The sequence below is a fragment of the Girardinichthys multiradiatus genome, chromosome X, assembly GCF_021462225.1.
Source record: "Girardinichthys multiradiatus isolate DD_20200921_A chromosome X, DD_fGirMul_XY1, whole genome shotgun sequence".
In the NCBI taxonomy this organism is placed as follows: domain Eukaryota; kingdom Metazoa; phylum Chordata; class Actinopteri; order Cyprinodontiformes; family Goodeidae; genus Girardinichthys; species Girardinichthys multiradiatus.
This window is the reverse complement of record NC_061817.1, coordinates 19,237,673-19,261,048: the sequence shown is the minus strand read 5'-3', so window position 1 is coordinate 19,261,048 and position 23,376 is coordinate 19,237,673. Positions and strand designations below refer to the sequence as shown.

The 23,376-nt window shown below is 41.7% G+C and overlaps 1 protein-coding gene across 2 annotated transcripts; it reads left to right on the top strand.

Annotated features, from left to right (window-relative positions):
- The first annotated feature begins 3,250 nt into the window (after positions 1–3,250).
- Positions 3,251–23,056, top strand: LOC124862262 (sterile alpha motif domain-containing protein 9-like). 2 transcript variants are annotated; one of them, XM_047356081.1, is made up of 3 exons: positions 3,251–3,342; positions 17,209–17,245; positions 17,514–23,056. In XM_047356081.1, the coding sequence occupies exons 2-3, from the start codon at positions 17,215–17,217 to the stop codon at positions 22,115–22,117; spliced, it is 4,635 nt and encodes a 1,544-aa protein (XP_047212037.1). In that variant the 5' UTR covers positions 3,251–3,342; positions 17,209–17,214; the 3' UTR covers positions 22,118–23,056. The 2 variants fall into 2 exon arrangements, with proteins under 2 accessions (XP_047212037.1, XP_047212036.1); XM_047356080.1 differs by lacking the exon at positions 3,251–3,342 and adding an exon at positions 8,163–8,272.
- The last annotated feature ends 320 nt before the right edge of the window (positions 23,057–23,376 follow it).

Sequence of the window (23,376 nt, the reverse complement as noted above, 5' to 3'; positions counted from 1 at the left end):
AAAAATAACACCACCAGAATTCCTTTATGCAAAAGCCTAACTATTTCTTCACAAATGCATGAAGATTTACCATCCAGGACCACTGATTTCAAAAGCTGACAAATGTTTTGAGCAGATTTTGAAACATTACACTAAGTCTAAACTAATCAAGACTTGCTGCAGTTTGCAGAGAAATGAAACCGGTCTATAGCTGATGCCATCTCCATCCTGCTCCAGGATGACACAACTAGAGACCAAAAACTTCCATTAAACTTGTTATTTGACTTCAGCAAGGCAGTAAACACAGTCTAATCAAACCAGCTTACTGATGAGCTGTTACTGTTGGGCTTGGATCCAGGAATGTGCTGGTGGATTTTAAGACATTTTATACTTCTCTCATTGTGCCTTCACGCTCATGCTGTCTGGGAAGCGAGTGACACACATTGGCTACTTCTATGCTGTTAAACAAGTAATCTTTAAACAGCTTTAAACCAAAGAATGTGAAGTGTATCTACAAAGTATGTATGTTTGTTGGTATGTTTAGGCTTAGATTTTATATTTATTATTTATTTATTTTAGCCTGATGGTAAATATAATGCTTGCAAAGTGCGAATTTTTTCTTAATTTAAAGAATCCTGCAAAAAAAACGCTCCAGTAAAGAGCTTCCACAATTAGGTCAAGTAGAATAAAGTTTATTTTCACACAGTCTATGAATGCATTCCTTTTGTTACTTCATGCTTGTCTACACTAAGCAAGCACAGATCTTTGTGCACAAAAGGCATGATAGGTTAGGGCTGGAAACAGTTGTAATAAGAGGAGTTACTGTGGGTGAGGGAAGAGGGCAGACACACCCACATGACAAGGAGTAGACCAGGCTGTCAGCTGAGGAACAAACAGGGTGTGAACAGGTCTGCTGATCACAAATACATAAACTACATTATTATTCAGACATTAACTGAAATTCATGCTAATGAAGACACACACCTAATGGTTTATTGACAGTCTTTAACTCATCTACACACATTTAATACACAGATGGTTTTGTGTAACTGAGGTATCATGCTGCCTTAGAGCTCACACTTTACAACAAGGTGACCACCAGTGTGCTCATTTAGCTCCATAAACAGCTAAAACTACATAGGATTTTCACCAAGCCAGCATGTCCTGGTGTCCTATGATCAATAAAAAACCCTCAATATACACTGCCTGGCCAAAAAAAAAAGATGCCAATTGGATTTAACTAAGCTAATAAGTAGGAGCCTCCCATTGGATAATTACTGCGGCGGCGGTTATGTTTCACCTGGCAACAAGTTATTTAACCCCAACTGGTGCAATGAGTTGCTTCTCATTTCTTAAACAACCATGTCAAAAGACACATCCAGTGGTCGTGGAAAAGATGTCAGTCTGTTTCAGAAGGGTCAAATCATTGGCATGCATCAAGCAGAGAAAACATCTAAGGAGGTTGCAGAAACTACCAACATTGGGTTAAGAACTGTCCAACGCATTAAAAACTGGAAGGATAGTGGGGACCCATCGTCTTCAAGGAAGAAATGTGGTCGGAAAAAAAATCCCGAATGATTATGATCGGCGATCACTTAAACATTTGGTGAAATCAAATCAAAGAAGAACAACAGTAGAACTCCGGGCTACAATATGTTTAATAGTGAAAGTAAGAGCATTTCCATACGCACAATGCGAAGGGAACTCAAGGGATTGGGACTGAACAGCTGTAAAGCCTTAGGAAAACCACTAATCAGTGAGGCTAACCGAAAGAAAAAGGTTTCAATTTGCTAGGGAGCATAAAGATGGAGCAATGGAAGAAGGTCATATGGTCTGATGAGTCCAGATTTACCCTGTTCCAGAGGGATGGAGGCATCAGGGTAAGAAGAGAGGCAGGTGAAGTGATGCACCCATCATGCCTAGTGCCTACTGTACAAGTCTGTGGGGGCAGTGCTATGATCTGGGCTTGCTGCAGTTGGTCAGGTCTGGGTTCAGCAACAGTATGTGTTCGAAGAATGAGGTCAGCTGACTACCTGAATATACTGAATGACCAGGTTATTTCATCAATGGATGGATGGATTTTTTCTTTCCTGATGCCACGGGCATATTCCAAGATGACAATGCCAGGATTCATCGGACTCGAATTGTGAAAGAGTGGTTCAGGGAGCATGAGACATCATTCTCACACATGGATTGGCCACCACAGAGTCCAGACCTTAACCCCATTGACAATCTTTGGGATCTGCTGGGGAAGGCTTTGCGCAGCGGTCACACTCTACCATCATCAATGCAAGATCTTGGTGAAACATCAATGCAACAATGGGTGGAAATAAATCTTGTTACATTGCAGAAGCTTATCGAAACAATTCCACAGCGAATGCATGCTGTAATCAAAGCTATAGGCGGTCCAATAAAATATTATTTTGTTTTGGTGGCGGCTTTTTTTTTGGCCAGGCATTGTATGACTAAATGTCTTATTTAATTTAGTAGAATTCCTAAAAGGAGTTTATTAAAACTGTCTATGAATGTTTTCTACAGATAGCTGGTTAAACATTTTAATGACCCAGCAGCAGTGTCCAATTTTAATAAGACTGTTCATTGATTTTATTTTAAACTGGATTGGTTAGCTGTGAAGTTATTTATTAGCTCAAGGCTTTCTAATTGTTTCTAGTTCTATGTTTTACTCTTCATTGTAAATTTCCATTAAATTTCTTTGACTTGTCCAAGCTTTTTTTTTTTAGAGCTCGAACAATGGCTTGTTTATACCTGATTTATACATCTTAGTGGGAATAAAACCTGTTTTAAGCATTCGGTTTCTTCCAGTTTCTATTCTTAAAATCCAGGGTTGCTTCCTCCCTCTTGGTATAACACACACTGTAAGCCTTGTGACCCTCAGTTCACTAAATCATAGTGCTTCAGCAACTTCGGATCAAGGTAATCTATTCATAAACCAGTCCAATAACTGCTTGAAAAGTGTCAGAATAGTGTTTATTTCACAGAAATACACAGTATATTGTACAGGAGTGTATTAGTTTTAGTGTATTAGTATTAGTATTAGTTAACTACGTAGCTTACGTATAGGGCTATTTCTGCTTTTAGTACTTATAATTCTATTAAATGCAAAAGAACAATGGATAAATTAACAAATGTTCTGCAGAGTTGACCAAGTTGCATTACTTGTTTCGTTTCAGTTAAAATTACTGCTCAGTTTCTATTGCTCCACAATCGAAACCAATTGCAAAGACAAGCAAAAGTCCCACCCACTGAGAGCACAAGAACAGGAAAAGGTTTATTTGTCAAGCAAACCAGACAAAGCTAAACTGTGGGGGTGTTGGAAACAGTTAGCCTACAAGTTTAACACTGGTAAGTAAAATAAATTTGTCAAAAAATGTTTTAATTATACTGCAGAGAAAATCTGCTTTAATGTATTTAAGTTATACACCTAAAAAGATCGTGAGCACTTTGTTTAGGCTTTTTGTTGTATGTATGTATGTAGAGGCAGGGAATGTATACAGAAAAAAACAAAACACTTTTGAAATGCAATCAATAGATTATTCTTATTCCTGCTTCAGTTTCTAAGTGTAAACTATTTGCAAAAAGTTCCCTTTTTTGAAGCTTGTGACCTAATACAGTTTTACTATATACTGGTCGTGTATTTCCTCTATGTAAAAGCACATGAACTGTTGAGCACAAGGAGAAATATGCAAGTAAAATATTAACTGCATAGAGTTCAGTGAGCTAGATAATCATAACATAAAGGCTTTGCTGCTGCTATTAAATACTGCATGTTTAAAAGCTTTTTAGAATTGTGTAATAAACAAATTGCCAGTTCTAAATAGCTTATAAAGCATGACTGTCTTTGTAAAACATACAGTAAAAGTATTTAAGGGTCTAAATCTAAAAATGCTACAACGGCACGTTGTTTGATTTTGAAGAGAATTTGCTATTCCAAGGGAGACACCCAGATAACACAGCCAAGCAGGAAATGATAGAAGGCAGGAAGAATTAACATGTTGATGAACAGAACTGCCCTTGGCCACTCAAATACAAATGTATGGATTGTTGGGAAGGTAAAGCATCAACTACTTAAAAAAAAATGCTTTGCGTTGATTTGGAAAACGTTCTCAGTGTGAAGAATGCAGATTTTTGAATAAAGTTGTTTAAATACACATTGAGCATGGAGTGTGCAGCACCTTTCTGAAATCTCTTCTTTTAACAAAAATGGAAAACAAACTAAAATTAATACTACGTAAAGAAAACAAAATTTCAAAAAAGGAAAGCCACTCCAAGACAAGTTGTAATAGATCAAATTATAGCCTAAGCCCACCTGTCAATATGTTTTAACCTCTCAAGCCCCAACCCCCAGTACTGGGAGAAGAATTTAACTCTTGTTTTCTTCTACTTTCTTTACTGCAAGTTCCATCAGTTAAACATAAACATTTGTGGTATCCACAGAAATAATAGAATCTTGGCTAAAAGCTGATAAAAACAATTTCTGCAAACACCGAAAACAGTTAACAGAAAAATTCAGTTAGATTTGTGCTTGTTATTTTGAGCTCAAACTTCACAAAACCCCTCTGGGTTTAAGAGGTTAATTACTCGTACTCGTACTCATTGTCTTCCGCGTCATCCGGGACCGGGTCGCGGGGGCAGCAGACTCAGTAGTGTAGAATATAAACTATCTATGTGTGTAACCTGTGTGCAGATATAGGGGAGTCAAGCTTAGGGAGTGAAGCATAGAAAATGCAAGGTCATAAATTGGTGAACGACAGGGGAGAAAAGGCAGAGAGAGGGCAAGGTCGTAAATAGATGGAGGATGGGGGTGAAGCAGAAAGAAGATGAGTTTGCCAGAAGGATGTAACCAGAAGCACTCCTTATTTGGACATGAGGAACGGTTATATTGGTTATATTGTTGCTGGGAGACACCCACAGACAGAATGATTGTGTATGTGTACTGCATAGCAGCGAGGGGTATATAAAGGTATTGTGGCGCGCCTCCAAAGGAGACAACACACAGACGTTTCCAGGTACCCGTGTAAGTGTGTGTCTCCTCTCTGAATTCAGATTGGTTTTAATAAACTTGTGGAAACGTACAACTGATCTCTGACTGAGGATTGTCCTTTGGGGTGCCAAATAAAAAGAATCGATGAGAGGTGAGGAGTAATGTAAGAGTTAACGGAGGGCCAGTAAAGTTTTCCTACCTCGACAGTAGAGACAACTAGATGTCCCTCTCCCCAGACATCTCCTCCAGCTCCTCTGGGGAGAGCCCAAGGCATTCCCGGGCCAGCCGAGAGACATAGTCCCTCCAGCGTGTCCTGGGCCGTCCCCTGGGCCTCCTCCTGGTGCGACGTGCCTGGAACACCTCCCGAGGAAGGCATCCAGGAGGCATCCCGTATAGATGCCCAAGCCACCTCAACTGGCTCATTTCGATGTGGAGGAGCAGCGGCTCTACTCCGAACTCCTTCCAGATGGCCGAGCTCCTCACCCTATCTCTAAGGGAGTGCCCGGCCACCCTACGGAAGAAGCTCATTTCAGCTGCTTGTATCCAGGATCTTGTTCTTTCGGTCATGACCCAAAGTTCATGGCCATAGGTGAGGGTAGGAACGTAGACCGACAGGTAAATCGAGAGCTTCGCTTTTCGGCTCAGCTCTCTCTTCACCACAATGGATCGGCACAGTGTCCCCATTACTGGGGCAGCCGCAATGATCCATCTGTCGATCTCCCGCTCCATTTTTCCCTCACTCATGAACAAGAACCCAAGATACTTGAACTCCTCCACTTGAGGCAGGAACTCCCCTCCAACCTGAAGAGGACAAGCCAACCTTTTCCAGTCAAGTACCATGGCCTCAGACTTGGAGGAGCTGATCTTCATCCCAGCCACTTCACACTTGGCTGCAAACCACTCCAGTGCATGCTGTAGGTCTTGGCTAGAGGGGGCCAGCAGGATCACATGATCTGCAAAAAGAAGAGACGAAATCCACTGGTCCCCAAACCAGAACCCCTCCGGCCCTCGGCTATGCCTAGAAATCCTGTCCATAAAAGTTATGAACAGGCCAGTGACAAAGGACAGGCCTGCCGGAGTCCAACATGCACCGAGAGCAGGTCCGAATTAGTGCCGGCAATGCGGACCAAACTCCTGCTCCGCTTGTACAGAAACCGGATGGCCCCCAATAAAGGGCCCCCAACTCCGTACTCCTGGAGCACCCCTTTACAGGGCAGCACGAGGGACACAGTCGAATGCTTTCTCCAGGTCCACAAAACACATGTGAACCGGTTGGGCAAACTCCTGTGAACCCTCGAGTACCCTGTAGAGGGTGTAGAGCTGGTCCAGTGTTCACGGCCAGAACGACCAGGACCAGGAGCTGAGGCGTCGTCCGGACCCTCAGTGACGTGAGCAGGAGCTGAGGCGTCGGCCGGACCCTCAGTGGCGTGAGCAGAGGCTGACTTAGGGTCAGGCGTCATGTCGCTAACGTGCAGGTCGCACAGCGCATGCTCGCCGACCAGATACTGAGTGTGGAGCGGACCAACCCGGACTCCTTAGTAATCGGGTTGGTCCGATATAGACAGTTTATTAAATGTCCAACCAGAGCTCTAAAGACAGTAGAGATGGTTGTGGACTTCAGGCAGAACCCAGCCCCACCTGCCCCCATCAACCTCTGTGACTCCACAATTGACACTGTGGAATCTTTCCGCTTCCTGGGAACCATCATCTCCCAAGATCTCAAGTGGGAGCCAAACATCAGCTCCCTCATCAAGAAAGCCCAGCAGAGGATGTTCTTCCTGCGGAAGAAATTCAACCTGCCAAAAGACTATGATGGTGCACTTCTACACAGCCATCATTGAGTCCATCCTCACCTCCTCCATCACCATCTGGTACGCCGCTGCTACAGCCAAGGATAAGGGCAGGCTGCAGCATGTCATTCGGTCTGCTGAGAAGGTGATTGGCTGCAGTCTACTGTTGCTCCAGGAACTGTACACCTCCAGGACCCTGAAGCAGGCAGGGAAGATTCTGGCTGATCCCTCCCACCCTGGTCACAGACTCTTTGAGACTCTCCCCTCTGGCAGGAGGCTGCGGTCCATCCGGACCAAAACCTCACGCCACAAGAACAGTTTTTTCCCATCTGCCACCAGCCTGGTTAACAAAGCCCGGAAACCACCCTGACATTCTCCCCCCCCCCTTTTTTTTGCTGACAGGACACTTGTAAACTGTAACTCTATGCGTTACATTGACGCTCAGCTTGGACTCCTGCTTTACTTGCACTGCCATACTTGCACAATGATCACCTGCACTGTTGTATTGCTCTTGCATCTTATACTGCTCTATATTTACTCTCACTCACTTAAAACTGTGCACATATATTTATATTATATTGTAGATATGTTTATACTGTTTAATTTGTATTGTATTGCACTGACTACGCCAAAACAAATTCCTTGTATGTCCAAAAACGTACTTGGCAATAAAGCTTTTCTGATTCTGATTCTGATTCTGATGTCAGGCTGTGGTGTGTCTGGCCTGGAGTCAGGCTGCTCTGCAGCAGCGCTCTGGAGACCTGACGTGGGCTGCTCTGCTGCAGCGCTCTGGAGACCTGACGTGGGCTGCTCTGCTGCAGCGCTCATGTGGCTTGGTGTGGGTGAAGGAGGACGGCAGTAAAACAACCTTACTGCCGTTTCATACTCCATGTCTATCTGCCTTATCCTCTCCATCAGCTCAGGAGAGGAATACAGGAGACCAGTCGTCCTGAGGCTCTTTATTTGGCGTGCATAGAATCTCAAGCGCTGCTCCAGCTCATCAAGTGTTGCCTCAGAACACCGGGCTGGAGCGAGCGCAGACGGCATGGGCGGAGGTGCAGCGAGCCTGGGAGACAGTGCTATGGCAGACGAAGATGCGGGCTCACTTGCTGCAGCCCTCACGTAGGCTGGCTGGGAAACCTCTTCCTCGCCAACCGAACCACGGGAAGGTGCTCGACGCCGGCATTTCTTGCGGCGAGAGGAGGGCGAGGGCTTCACTGCCGGACCAGAGTGCGCAGCCAGGGGAGCAGGCAGAGAACGGCGACGAAGGGGACCTGTCCCCGGACATGGAATCGCCAACCTGGATCCATCATAAGCCGACTGCGGCACTGACAGCCCTGCAAACCGGCACAATGACTTCTCCGCCTCCCCAGACAGGAAGGTAAAGAGGTCCATGGAGCTAGCCTGATGCTCATCCGCGAGGTCCATTGTTGGCGGAGACATTCTGTTAGGGCTTGCGAGATATTGGACCCCAGAATGCAGACGAGCAGGCAGCATGACAGTAAGTGCAAAAGATTTAATAACAAAAAACTCACTCACTACAGGAGGCAGGAACAAAACAAACGGGCTGGCAAGACAGGCATGGCATGATCAAAAAGACAAGACTTGAGCATGAAAACAAGACATGAGCATGACGACTAACAGAACAGGTGTGAATATATGGAGTGAAAACCAGGTGGAGCAAGGAGACAGATTAACTTGAAGCAGGTGAACTGAATAAACTTAATTAACAGAACAAAACGTGACTGGAGCAAAACAGAGACTCTTGAACATAAACTAGAAAAACATGAAGCAAAAGCATAACCAGATCCGAAAACCAAACTTGACAAAACATGAACAAGACGACAAAACAAAAGCATGACCAGGAAAATATACAGAAACATGATTCAAAACTTGAACAGTGAAAAACATAAGGAAAAACCCCAAAACCAAAAACCAAACAACCCCAAATCATGACAGACACAGAGTTAATATCAACCACTAAGGCATATACACTGGCCTTATTGAACATTAGATCTCTGTCAGGAAAATAATTTTTTATCAATGACTTCAATTACTGACCATAATCTTGATGTTATGTTTTTAACAGAAACATGGTTACATGACTTTAATGAAGTTCCCATTCTGATAGAGTTGCTGCCTCCGAACTACAATTTTCTTTGTGAGAGCAGACAGCAAAGAAAAGGTGGAGGGGTGACCACTTTGTTTAAAGATTCACTAAAGTGTAAAAAGGTATTTCTGGGCAAATTTGACTCTTTCGAATGTATGGCTCTCCAGGTAAAGAGCCCGGTCCGAACCATGTTCTTGAATATTTATAGGTCCAAAACACATTTTTTCAGTGATTTTAATTAGCTTTTAGCTGTGATATATGTTGATTATGACTGTTTAATTATTGTGAGAGACTTAAACATTCATATTGACAATCCTGAAAACAGAACTGCAATAGATCTATGTGACACTCTTAGAAATTTTGTTTTGACTCGTGTTAAACAGCAAACGCACAAACAGGGACATATTCAAATGGAGTAAGACTAGTTTGATTTGGAGTTATTCTCATCCATAATTTAACCAGGGATAGGCATTCGGGCCATGGCCTCCCTGTTTCTTCCATTGTTTTCCTTAATCTTTAACTGAAACCCTAATGCTTTAGAACATAGTTCTATTACACTATTTACAAAATGAGTTCCCTTATCTGACCTTATAATCTGTGGGATACCATACGTGGGGAAGAAATGTGTCACTAGGCTTTTGGCTACTGTGAGTGCATCACAGTGTTTGGCAGGGTATATTTCGACCCACTTTGAAAAGGCATCTATGACCACTAAGCAATATTTCTTTCCCCCTGACCATGATAATTCTATGAAATCCATATGTATGGTATGAAAGGGGTGTGCTGCTGCTGGAAACTGGCCTCTTTTTGGTCTCATGTTCCCTTGTGGATTGTGTTTACAGCAGATGATGCATGACCTACAGAAGTTATTTGCATAGTCAGAAAAATGTATCGTGTAGAAACGATGATTTACTAAGTGTACCATTCCACCTTTTGATACATGGCAAAATCCATGTGTCACATGGGCTGCTGCTGTCTTGTATAAATTCTTTGGTATATTGGTTTATTCTCCAAATGATGTCATCTTTTTTTATGGCCCCTCTATTCAGCCAAGATTTAACTTCTGCAGCTGCAATGCTTGTGTGTAGACATGAGGGCTCTCACTGAAACCTTGAGGTAATTGGGTGTAGGTATATTTTTTACCTTTAAATTGGAAGCCAAATAGATGCTGTGATTCCTCGTGTAATAACACAGTGAAAAAAGCATTGCTGAGATCCACTACAGAAAAACATTTCTTATCTGGAGTTAAGGAATGCAACAATGTGTGGGGGTTTTGAGACATCAGGAGCTGCATGCTCTACAATATCATTTATTTGTCGGAGGTCTTGGACCTTTCTCCACTTTCCTGTGCTTGCTTTCTGCACAGGAAAAATAGGTGTGTTGCATGTAGCGTCAGGTGCTTCTCTTAATATTCCTGACTTCAACATATCTTGTATTACTGGTTTGATACCTTCTTCAGCTTCTGGTTTTAAAGGGTATTGGCGGACCAATGGTCGTTTTTCAGATATTAGTTTAACCTTATATGGTGGAAATCCCTTTATAAGCCCTACATCAGTTGATGATTGGGACCACAGTTCAGGTGGGACAGCAGCTAAGGCAGGGTGCATGTTGCTCTCTTTGCTTTCAGCTAAACCCTGTATTTGTCCCTCTGCCTCATCTAAATGTGTCCTTGGATGGACTTTGACTGTCCACCCTAGAGTGAGCTTCTAGATTCCTGTATTAGGATCTACTTTCGACAGTGTCAGTGCTGTTCCTGCAGAGGTTTTAAAGCTTCTGTTTTTCCAAATTCTTATTATTCTTTTTTATCATATTTTATTTTATTGGGGACTTTATTTTATTTTTTATAAAGTAAGTCCTTATTACATTTAAAAATGAGATCACTATTTTTGGTAGTTGCGATTATTTAAAATAAAAACTCACTCACTGATTAGCACAAAAAATGAAGGGCATATTATATTTTATAATCTTAGTTTGTCTTACCCAGTTTTATAGATACAACATACAGTTTCAGTCAGCTTTGTATTTAGTTCAAGTAACTAAAGTTTGTTTCAATTAACTCAAGTTTTCTCTATTTCAGTCCAGTTCAGTAATTCTGTTAAGGTTAATTTCATCTTGTGTTAAGTTTGAGTCTAATTCAATCATTTTGAACCTGACTGGAAAAAGTCTAAACATCTGTTAAAATCTTTTTGTTTTACCATAGAGAACTGACCTAATATTATTATGGTAATGTTGAGGACTCTAATTTTTACATAACATGAAACAGACATTTATTTCACAAAAACAGAAAGTCAAACACAGACATTTGGCCACATGAAAGTTTAAATACCCTGTTTGTAAAAGAATTATGAAAAATTGAAGACGCGTCTATGAACTTTCTTATGGTTATCAGTATTTTCAATACAGGTAGAACCTTTGATATCTTTATATGATTTTTCGGAAAAGATTCTGGAAACCTTATTAAGATATAAATTTGGCAAAGATCATCAGAACATCAGACCTTTATTAGCGCTTTTAATGTCCCTCAAAGATGCATTACAATGAAATCAGTCATTCCCATTCACACACATTCACACACTACTTACTTATTTCTCTGTCAGAGTAATTTTATTTGCAAAACTTTGAACATAATTTGACTTCTATTATTCTTAAAATGCACATAGTTTCCTCATAACCCTTTTTGTTTCCACAAGGTCTGTTTTGAACGCTTCAATTCTTTTTTATTCACCAAGAATCAATAAGGTGTTCTTAGTGGGTCCACCTTAAAGGTGTTGTCTGTTGGGTGTCATGTTATCATTGTCAGGTCAGTGAGGTTCATAGGTCAGTCAGAACCTTGGTCATTTGGTCTGTGCACATAATGTTTCATAGATCCAGCCTATGATTAGTCAGCAAAACTTCCACCTATAGGAGAAAAATGTATTGTTAATGAATGAGCTGCATTTCCTAGGAACACTGTCTTCCTCCTGGATGAGCATCACCTGTTGAAAAACTTTCATCATTGTTTGTTTCACATATTCAATCAGATCTTTATATTATACCAGTAGGTTAAGTTGTTAGTATCTCATGTAGACTGACATATACTGTTGCATTTGGAGAAGATCTCAGATTAAATAAAGTTAGTTAGAGCTTCAATCCAGGTTCATTTTGTGTCTGCAGACTTTAGCCAATTTTTCATTTCTTTTTTTTTTTTTTTTTTTTTTTACATAAAGAGCAAGATTCAAAACATTTTCAAAAGGCAGATTGTGGCAGAATGTAAACAAAACTGCTTATTGATTGACAAAATAACATTCAAGCACACAATCACCATATTAAAGGCTCTACTTCTAGAGAATCACTAAACTTCTGGGGACCGGTTTTGGCCCGCGGACCTTGAGTTTGACACATGCAGGTTAGAGTTACAATCCCCATTTCTCAGCAGAGACAGGCTTTTGCTGCTTGCAGAAGTTTTATCTTTGTTTTCAGGCAGCTGCATCTCTTTGTCAAGGTCGTTTCACAGAGCTGAAATTTAACTTCTCTCAAAGAGGAAAAATTAAGAATGCACACAATCTGAGACAATATGGAATTATTTCCCTGTAAAATGAATCTTTTGCATTTTATCATGGTGTTGTTGGTAGTATAGCACCATTATAATTTGGGGCTACCTTGGTATTCTAAACTGGGATGGGTGGCGGTCCGCCCCCCTTATTTGTTTTCAGTTAACCTGAAAGTTTTTTTGGTTTTTTTGTGCTTTTCTTAAGGCCTCAGTATTATGGCTATGTCAATTAAAGGCTGCTCTTGTTGTTTTTTTAATTAATCTTTTTGTTTTAATCTGTTTATCAACTGTGAGCACTCAGGGACTGAAAGGTCCCCTTTGAAATTATAATCTGGCAAGGTTTTTTATTGTTTCTTGAATCTTTTGAATGCATGATCTCCAGTTTAAGATCCCCGTGTAGTTTTAGGATTTCAGTGATAATTAAGTTACCTGAAAATCCGTATTTTTTATGCCATCGTGTACATATTTCTTCGGCCCCCTTCACATAATTTTCCATAAACTTTACATCTCCTTTTAAATCAGAGATTTTGCTCTGTCTCTTCCCCATTGTTCTTTGTTATTTTTCTTCAAACTATGAATGTCCCGAATAGAAGTTCACTGACATGAGATCACAGAGAGGACATTAACACGCCCTTCTACTGCGGCTATCCCGCAGCGGTGTTAATTTTCAGGGATGAAACCCGTCTGGTATCTCGTAGTGATCGTCAGCATGTAATTTTATTCGGGCAAAAGAAAACACAGGACTAGCAGAATCCTTCTATGATTCTCTTAATATCCTTAGTCCTCCATATACACACAACACAGTCATACGGTTAGTATTTTAAGTACTTTGTAATTTTTTCTAAGTTAACTTGGTGTACTTTATGAGCTCAATTTATTCCGTTCTTTTTACTTTTATAGCGCTTATTCTATTCCCTCGCAGGGGAATAACCCTTAGTCGCTTTATTTGACCCCCTTCCCGGCGGGGTCCTACCTTTTTTTTCGCTATTCCCTTCACGGCGGAATAAAACCTTCCCAATGCAGTGTCCTTAACGGCGACACACTACCAACGACTTTTTCTTATCTTATGTACTGTATTTTAAAACTGTCTCACCTCGGAGTTGACTTCTTGGTGACTCTCTGGATTGGATCCTATGAGAGTCACCCCGCGCCGAGGAAGGCGGTAACCCACTGGCCAGGTGTGAATTCACACACCTGGACTTTCAGCTACTCCGGCTAATGGAGGTTGTGCAGCAGTGCTTCGCTCGACGTCAGGCTTCCCCCACAGATCCCAGAGTCACTGTTAAAGCAAAGAAAATAAGGTTATTCAATCTTTCTGGCTGCGGAGGACCAAGATAATATTAGGTATTATTAAGTCAACTCAGAGGCAAGAACGATACAGAGACAGTTTTACTTGCAGCAAGGGTAGCTCACTTTGCAGTGCAGACTACAAAGTTTTGACACCTTATCTCTTTATTTATATGCACAGTTCAACAGACAGTTCAGACAGGGTGTGTGTGTGTGTGTGTGTGTGTGTGTGTGTGAGGGAGGCTGAGAAGAGGCTGGTTCTCACAGAATGTGATTCAGCCTCTGGTGTGTGTGTGTGTGTGTGTACAAATAGATAACGGAGATCCCACACACACAGGGAGGACTGCATACCAGAGCATGATACAAAGCAGAGTGCAGCTGCACTACAGCACAAAGTTTTTACATGAGTGATAACAAGTTTTCGCACCCATCCAACAAGAACATTTGTGCATCTGTTAACACCTGAATCTAAACACCAATGGGTCTGAGTGTGAGTGCGCTTGTGTATACAAGGTTTCTCCATAAAAATATGCAATAGCGAGTGTGAGAAGCCACAGACCTGCCCCCCTGGACCTGGGACAGATACGGAGGAGATCCGAGCCATAGACATCTAAAGGCCCCCCAGAGCACAGGAACCCCAGAAGAACCATTGCCGGGATTACCGCAAGCCCCCCAGAGAAGAGCAGGGGAGAGTTCCAGGGGAATCACCCAGCAGCCACAGTGCAGAAGCCCCAGGGAGCTGCAGCGAGAAGCCCACAGGCCCCGCCGCCAGTGTCTACACCATAGCGGATCCAGCCATGGACCCAGAGAACCAAGACCCCGGGATATATCACTTCCCAAGCACAGGCCCAACAGAGCCCAGGGTCCAGGCAAGCAGCCACCAGGACTGAGTCGACACACACCAACAGCCCCGGACGCCGAGAACCACAAGCACAGTGGGCAGAGACACCAACCACCAGCAGGTAGTGTGGCGGGGATGAAATAGGCCCCACATTGGATGGGCAACCTAAACTGATCCAGGAGAGGCAGCATTCCAAGACCTAACCTGACACCAAAAACAGCCCACGCACCCAATGTGAAGACAAACAACAATGGACGTTGTAAACTCATTCACTCCCCATGCATACTCTATACTCCCTGGTCCAGGTGGCAATACCCCATAGCGGCAACCAGCCCCCGACCCAGGAGGTGGTCCCCTTTCCTCCGGGGGTGGAGACAGGCAGACTGCCCCAGCACCAGCCCAGACTGGTGCCAGCACTGTCTGAACCCGAGCGATCCAGGCCCAGACACCAACCCCCGCCACTACTCCAGTCCCCAACAACCCCCATCCTCATCCGGAGAGGGGGCCCATGTACAAAAGACGGGTCTACATGGTCCTAACAAGCCTGCCAACCAGAGCCACCATAGGATGAAACAGTCCCAACCCCTCAATGAATTCTGATCTCAACCCCATGAGCCCCCCACCCCCTATGAACCCCAACATGAATTTCCCCATGGGGCCACCCCCAACCAGGACACAAATATCGAACACATGCCCCCAAACCCAAACGCCATAAATCCTGTCCCCACGGAGACACACCCCACAGGTGAGTTCCATCCCTGAAAAGCTGACAAAGCCACACCTACACATATCAAGCTCCTCAAACAGCCCGCTTTAAGCACGCTGCCACATCCTGCCCCCCTCCACACAGCACCACAGCAAGGCATAACGCGGGGACCTTGCCTTAATGCCTTGAGGCAGACTTTGAGCATTGACAACACCCACATGCTTTCATGTAGTAAAAAGGTTTTGATACATTTTCAGAGTAAACTGAGTCATTTTGAAGTCAGTAAGTCAAAAGCTGTAGGAGGAGTTTGTTTAGATACGAGCTGTGTAAAGGGAGAAAATTGCAGATTCGATCCAAAATGGCAGACTTCCTGTAGGGTTTGAACAATGGATCCAAGAGATGTTTTATAGGTCCTAAGAAGTTGAATATGTGTAGCAAATTTCATAATCCTAGGTCAAAGCATGGCTTGGGGCTGGCTGTTTTAGTGCTTCTAAGGGGTACTGTGGAGTAATTAGGCAACACCTACCAAATGTTGTCCTGGATCCCTCCCTGTTTGAGGTGGGATTAGAATTGATCATATAGATTTTGGTAGCGATCAGATGAGAAATATGGAAATTAGAGCCAAACGTATGTTCACGGCGTGATGCCATACTTCGCCATGCCGCCATGGCCACACACCTCCAGCCAAACCTCTCTGTAATGGAGATCAACTTAGACCATCTTGTTATCTGTCACTGGGAACAGTTTGATATTGATTAGGTGAAGGGGATCAAATACGGCCCTTCCAAAGTAAAACATTACACTTCTTGTTCTCAGGGGGGCGGGACTTCGATTATGTCAGGATTTGATCATTGAATATTGTTCAGTGGCAGATGTGGATCAATCCCAGAAGTTTTCGTGTGTCTGCAACTTTCCTTGTAGGAGCTTTAGCAATTTTTTTTTTTTTTTTGGCGAGGTTTCGCTCCTCCTCTTCAACATGCTCAAAAACTCATGATTCTGATAACTTTAGATCCCCCATCCATCACATCTGAGCAAACTGATCAAATTTCAAGCCAATCGATCAAAATCTGTAGGAGTTTGATCAAATACAGAGGCTATATGGCAAAATCGCAAATTCAGTCCAAGATTGCTGACGTCCTGTCAGTTGCAAAGTATGGGTGCAAGAGAGTTTCGTGTGGGTCTTGAGAAGGTCTACAAATGCACCAAATGTCATACCTGTACGATAAAGTAAGGTAAAAGCAGTGGGTGTTTTGAAACTGTGGAGCTATTTCTAATGTGACTATTGCAAAACCCCCAATGTACATGAATTTTACGCATGACTGACGTGTCTGCCAAATTTGGGGAGCATCTGCTCCTGCACAAGAACCAGCTGCACCGGCGCCCCCAGGGGTGTGTCCTCTCCCCACTCCTCTTCTTCCTGTACACAAATGACTGCCCCTCAGCGGACCCGTCTGTGAAACTCCTTTTCAATTTGCAGTTTACAGATGACACCACTGTTATTGGATTGATCCAGGACAGTGATGAGTCTGCTTACAGACAGGAGGTGGTCAGAACCACATTGAACTATACCCACTCAGGGCTATGATGATGGATGGAGATGATGGTGGACGTTTGGAGAACACCACCTCCACTTACCGCCCTAACCATCTCCAACAACACTATCTACTGTGGACCACTTCCGGTTCCTAGGGACCACCATTTCTTGAAACCTGGTCCTGATGCTCACACATGGCATACAGCTCATGGGTTTTCATGAGCTGTATGCCAAAATCATCCGTATTAAGACAATAAAAGACCTGAAATATTTCAGTTAGTGTGCAATGAATCTAAAATATATGAATGTTAAATTTTCATCATTACATTATGGAAAATAATGAACTTTATCACAATATGCTAATATTTTGAGAAGGACCTGTATAGTTGAAATATAGAAAATAATAGTTTGTCTCTTATTGTTCTTACAGTCATCGATGAAAATGGATTGCCACTCTGCAGATATGGGTAAGTAAGATAAGATAAATGCAACATTTAAAAATATAAACAATGAAATCCAGTTAATACAGTCAGTACAGAAATAACTTGATAACTTGATAGTTTAATTGTCCATGAATCTCTTTCAAAGTTTAAGTACAGTGCTCTGAGTTTATCCTAAGTTGAAATAAAAAGGTATACACATTGCTCAGTCTTTACTTTTTGAGTTCTTGTAATAACTACGCACTTAGAAGAACAGCTTTTTTTAACACTTGATTTGAACCCTTTTATCCAACAGACTGGCATTCACTGCCTTACAGTTCCTGGACAGAATCTCATGTGAGCTCCTGGTTGGAATCTATTGGAATAAAAGAAAACTACATACTAAAGTTGAAAGAAGAGGAGGTGACCGGATCAGTTCTCACAACTCTACAGAGGGATTATCTCAGCATTACCATTGGAATGAAAAGTGGCCAAATTGAACATTTACTCAAGAAAAGAGATGATCTATTAAAGACAGGACAGTCCAAAACAAGGACAAAGACTGACTCAAGTGGTAATACAAGACGTGACAAAACAGAAAATGTTTTCGTTTCAGAAGAAACCTTTGACAGAGAGGTGAAAAGAGACAGCTCTAATGCAAGCAAAGACATTGTAAAGTCTGGCGTGGCTTCCTGTGAGCATCGGCAATTTGACCAGCGTCCAACAAACTTTAGATATGTGAAGCATAACATACTTCCACCAGAGACAGGGCCTGAAAACATGATCGTTCCATGTCATGAATATAAGTCACTAGAAACTGCACACAAACTGGACTCGAAACGGCTTAAAACTAAAATAGCAAGTGAAGTCTTGAGATTTGCATGTGCATGTATGAATATGAGAGCCAATGGAACCATTCATTTTGGTATAATGGATAGTGTCAAAAGCACTCACCAGCATGGTGAAATCATAGGGATACCAGTCCAAAGTCAAGAAGATTTTGTGGATGCATTAGATTACATAGAAAAATGCTTTAAAGGATCAAATCACCAATGTGATGCAAGGAAATGCATCAGAAACCCCTGCTTCATTGAGGTTCTTGATAAGGAAAGTGCTGAAAAAACTTGGGTCGTCGAATATGACATTGTTCCAAAAGCCAGCACTGTTAAAGATAAACTATACTGTGTTGGTGTCCCAAAGTTCTCTGAGAAAGATGGCAAAGTGAAAAATGAAGAGCAGGTCCCTTATCACAGAGTGGGGGCCAACACGCCACGGATATCTGATGATGAGCTAATCCGTTTCATTCAAGATCTGAGAGAGAAGGACCAACAAAGAGAGGAGGCAGAATCCTCAAGTAATGAGACGGCTCTGGATTTCAGAGAAGATCAGAAGAGAAAGCTCACCATTCTTTTAACAGGAGGAAAAACACACATGGACAATTCTCTCTATTACATTATTGTGACAAACAAAATACAGCCAGAGTATCTTGACAGCATAACCTTCTTGGTCAACATGAATCTTTTTTGTGTGTTTGACTTTGACCCTGATTCTGAAACAACAGGCCTTTATAGTAAATACAAGGAGCAGAAGGCTGTAACCCCACATTTTCTTCATGACTATGAAAACAACAAAAGACTGGGAAATTCTGAGCTTATTGATTCTTTGAAGCTCTTTGACCGAGTTAGTTGGATCTATTGCAATGGACGAAATAACTTTCCTGGTCAGGAGGTTCCCAGTGATGAAAACACTTGGATTAAAACAAGAAAGAAAAAGATGAAAAAAGCTGTGTCCCTAATCTGCAATGAAATCCTCCCAAGGCGTTCATTTGTTGTAGTCTTTCTACTCATGTCTGATGTTCAACAGCCACTTGTAGAGACTTTCCACGAGTTTTATGCAGAAATGAATGGGCATGATTGCTTAGCAGTTATTGCAGAGTCAAAGGAAATCTATAAAAAATGGTCCAGTCTTGCTCAGCTCTCTTGTCCCATCTCTTCACTCAAAGAAATCAGCATTGTTGACATGCCACTGAGTCACGTGGATGCAACAGTTCAAAGCATTCAGCTCTCCAAGAACCAACCAGAAAGGAAATTACCGGTTTCAAATGGAGGTTTGTGTTTCCTAAAGTCTGTGGACGAGGCAATGCTAGACTCATTGGAAATCATCAGTGTTGACCAGTGTGATGACACAAACCTAGAAATCATGAGTGAAGATGAAATCAAAGAAACTGAACTCTACTTCTATCATGGTGGAAAAATTAACTGGATTAACTTCTGGCTTGCTGACAAGCATAAATGTGGAGTCATCATTGAGCGGGACGCCTACAAAGAAGCAAGCGAAATTCTGGACAATGTGAATCATCGTCGCAAAGCTGTACGTCCCATAGAAAGCTTGAACATATATCATCAACCTGGCAGTGGTGGAAGCACAGTGGCCCGACAAATGCTCTGGAGTAGGAGGACAAAAGTACGATGTGCAGTTGTGAAACAGTCAAAAGAAGTCACTACTGTCTGTGAGCATGCAGTGAAACTGAGGGAAGAAAATGAGAATGACAAAAACAACTGTCTTCCTGTGCTCCTCCTGCTGGAGGACCAAAACCCAGATTACATTGATAATCTTCGACGGCATCTTGGAAATGTTATTGCAATCAAAAAGATAAATCCCTCAGTGTTGTGCTTCATACTGCTCATCTGCAACAGATCAAATGATCCCGAAAAAATGTGCAGGGCATCACCGTCTCAAACTGTTGCAGTCACCCACAAACTGTCAGATCAAGAAAAATCCTTGTTCCTCGAGAAAATCGACCAACTCAAATTCCAATTTAAAGACTTAGACTTTGATTTCATCCTAACATTTGTTCTCATGAGTAAAGAGTTCCAGCCAAGTTACATAAAGGATTTTGTAAAAAATATTTTAGATAAAATTGATCATACATCACTGATCACTCGACTCATCAGATTTGGGGCTCTTTTAAATTGCTATGTCAAGGATTCCTACATATCTGTATCTCATTGCGAGGCATATCTTGGCATTGCTCCCACTGTGAGAGGAGCAAAGTATCATGCCTTTGTTGATAATCTCAGTGATGAGGCTAAACTTATTTTTATCAGAGACAATTCAACACACATCGAGTTGATCCGCATCATTCATCCCCTAGTGGCCAAAGAAATTCTGAGTCAGCTCTCTGTCAATTTGCCTCAAAGCTCTATTGCCATGGAGCTCATCAACGATGACGTACTCATCAATCATAGGTTTGACAGAGATCAATTCCTGAAGACTATAACAGCTCTTTTCATTAGACGCAATAAAAAAAGCAGAGGAGATCCAGAAGACACAACGTTTTCACCACTTATCCAGAAAGTCAGGACTGAAAGAGATGGTGTTCAGAAAGCCGTTGACCTGATGGAAGCTGCATTCATAGCTTTGGGAAAAGATGCTTATGTGGCACAACAGCTTGCCCGGCTGCTTTACACAAATGAGAGATTTGAGGAGGCTCTTCAGTGGGCAGAGCAAGCGAAATCACTGTCTCCATATGACACATTTATCCTTGACACACTGGGCCAAGTTTACAAGTGGTGGTTTTACCATTTGTATGACACCATTGAAGAAAAACAGCCATCTCCAGAAATGGGAGTTGAAATCATAAGCATTGCACTTAAAGGAATATCTGCTTTTCGAGTCTCTGAAAAAACACCAAAAAAAGAGACACTCATCCTTAACACTTCATTCTATGGAGAGGTGGATGTTGGCTGCAGGCTGCTGAAGTTCTTGTCAGAAGTTGATGTTTTTTCAAAAACGATAGGAGACTCAGAGCTGTTAAGGTACTTGCTAACAGACTACATACCATCAGAGGTGAAGACACCCTGGCAGAGGTTTCATCAGCAGTTAAAAGGGCTGGAGAGGAGCTTGAGACAAGCTCTGGAATGCATTTCTGAAGACCTGAGCTACTTTCAGACTGACATTAGTGAAGAGGATGAGGAACTTGATGCAAGAGATCCAGAGCAAGTTTACAATCCAAGAAAATGGTTGACAAAGAAAAGTGCTGTATATGCAGGATTCTTCTGTGGTACACAAAAGGAGAGTGATGAAGCAGCTGAAAATGCCAACACTGATACGATGGATCAAGGAAAAATCCTCTCACCTTTCCAAAGACAGATGAACTCGTACAAGTTTGGAGGAGGAAATGTTACATCCATCCTCTTGTTACTCTATGACAACAAACCACAGAGGGCAGGGAAAACACTTGAGGACATCATAAGTATGTATTCAGGAAATCTGACATGTAAAGATCTTGATGAAAATGAACTCATAAATTTCCTTTTTTGTCAGATAGCTCTTAACTGTATCTTACCTGGCTCCTCAAAGCTCTTATCCCTTAAACAACTACAAGATCTCAGCAAGAGATTTAAGACAAAAGGAAAACACATGTCATCAGCAAGTGCCCTCTTTCTTCTGTCTCTCCTGTTTTGGCCTGAGAACAGTGAAGAAGTGAGTTCTGCTGATGTCCAGATCCTTCTATTGGCCATTGATGCTCTTCAGAGACTCTGTGAACAAAAAATCCAATACATGTCTCAGAGAAAAAGTAGAATAGTCACACACTTCTTCCTGGCAAAGGCCAGAGGTCTAAACAAGATTGTCCATAGAAGTGCTATTGAAAAGCAGATCAAAGGAACTCTGAGTGAGAGGAAGCTAAAATGGCTCGGAGGAGAAGTGTGGAAAAGCAAGGAAGCTGTGCAGCAACTGAAGCGGATTGAAGGGTGGACAGAAAATGAAAACTTGTATGTCCAATGTGGGCATAAAGACAGCAAAATTAGAGTCATCCCTCGCTACTCTGCCTCCTTGCCCCACGGAAATGAAAAGGTCACTTTCTATTTAGGCTTTTCGTTCGATGGTATAGTTGCTTTTGACATTCAGGTGATGTAATAATATTAACTTCGAAGTTATTTTGTCTTAAATGATCTTAATCTGGAAAAAACATGAACTGTAACAAAAAAAAGTGTAGCGACATTAAAATACTTTATTGTAGATCTATTTGTTGACCAGTTTGAGTGAATGTGAGCAGCATAGATACGTTCAGCACAGCAGTCTTGTTCAATGAGATTTTATTTTATTCTTCAGCTTCTAAATGTGTGTTTTATAATGCAGAATACATTCACTGGTGCATATTATGTTTAAATGGTGGTAATATTTTCTGAAACCTGCTTTGTGTTCAAATTATAAGTAACCACATTCTTTCAGAAAGATGACCTACTGTGGAGAAACGTTCTGGAAAATGAAAGTTAACAGTTTTTTTTTACCTACATAAGCAAAGTGAGACTGCAACAAACAGTAAAACATTGTCCAGACTAGAGACAAACTGAGCATAGCATAGAATTTGCTCTAAGCATGCAGCTAAGCAAGTCTTGTAAACATCCTATATGGAGTAAATATGTTTAGTTTTTGTCTATTTTAATGCTTTTGAAATGTATCTTTTTAGTCATTCTATTGTATTACCAGCATAAGATTCTACATATAAGATATAACAAACCCTCCTTTATTTCATCTGAGACACTGCACCTTTGCCTTCTTGTAAAGTGGGAATAGATCTTAGAAAACTAAATGTAAATGTAGCAACATGGGGTCAGCCAGATCTGCTATCTTGTATCCTTTGTTGTAGTTTGCTGTAGATCAGCTTAACCACGTGTTATCAGCACCTATTTGGGAAATCCTATGCCTTGGCTATCTCCTTGTTGTGACTTACATTAGAACATTTATGGTAATTGTGCATCTCTTTAAATGAAGATCAGTCTTCACTGTTTTTTATCAAGTTTTGCATAATTTATTGTTTTAACTTTAATAAATGTTTCAGTACTGTTTAAAGGAGAAGCCGTTTGTCATCGTTTGTGTATGTATGGTGAGATGGCTGCTGGTGGGAAAGCCTGAATTCAAACCTCCAATAATTTACACTGAGGTTATCATATCAACAGATTAACATATACAGGCCAACAAACACCGTGAACTGATTATATTATTGTTAGTTATAACATCAAAGTGCTTTTATGGACAGATACTGAATACAATTTTTCTTTTAGGACCTCTAAAGATTCAAAGCTATGAAATATTTTCTGCTAATGGGGTTCTGTATTCTTTACATCATAAAAGATGGTTCTTAAAAAGAAACAGCATACCCTCAGAAAATAGAA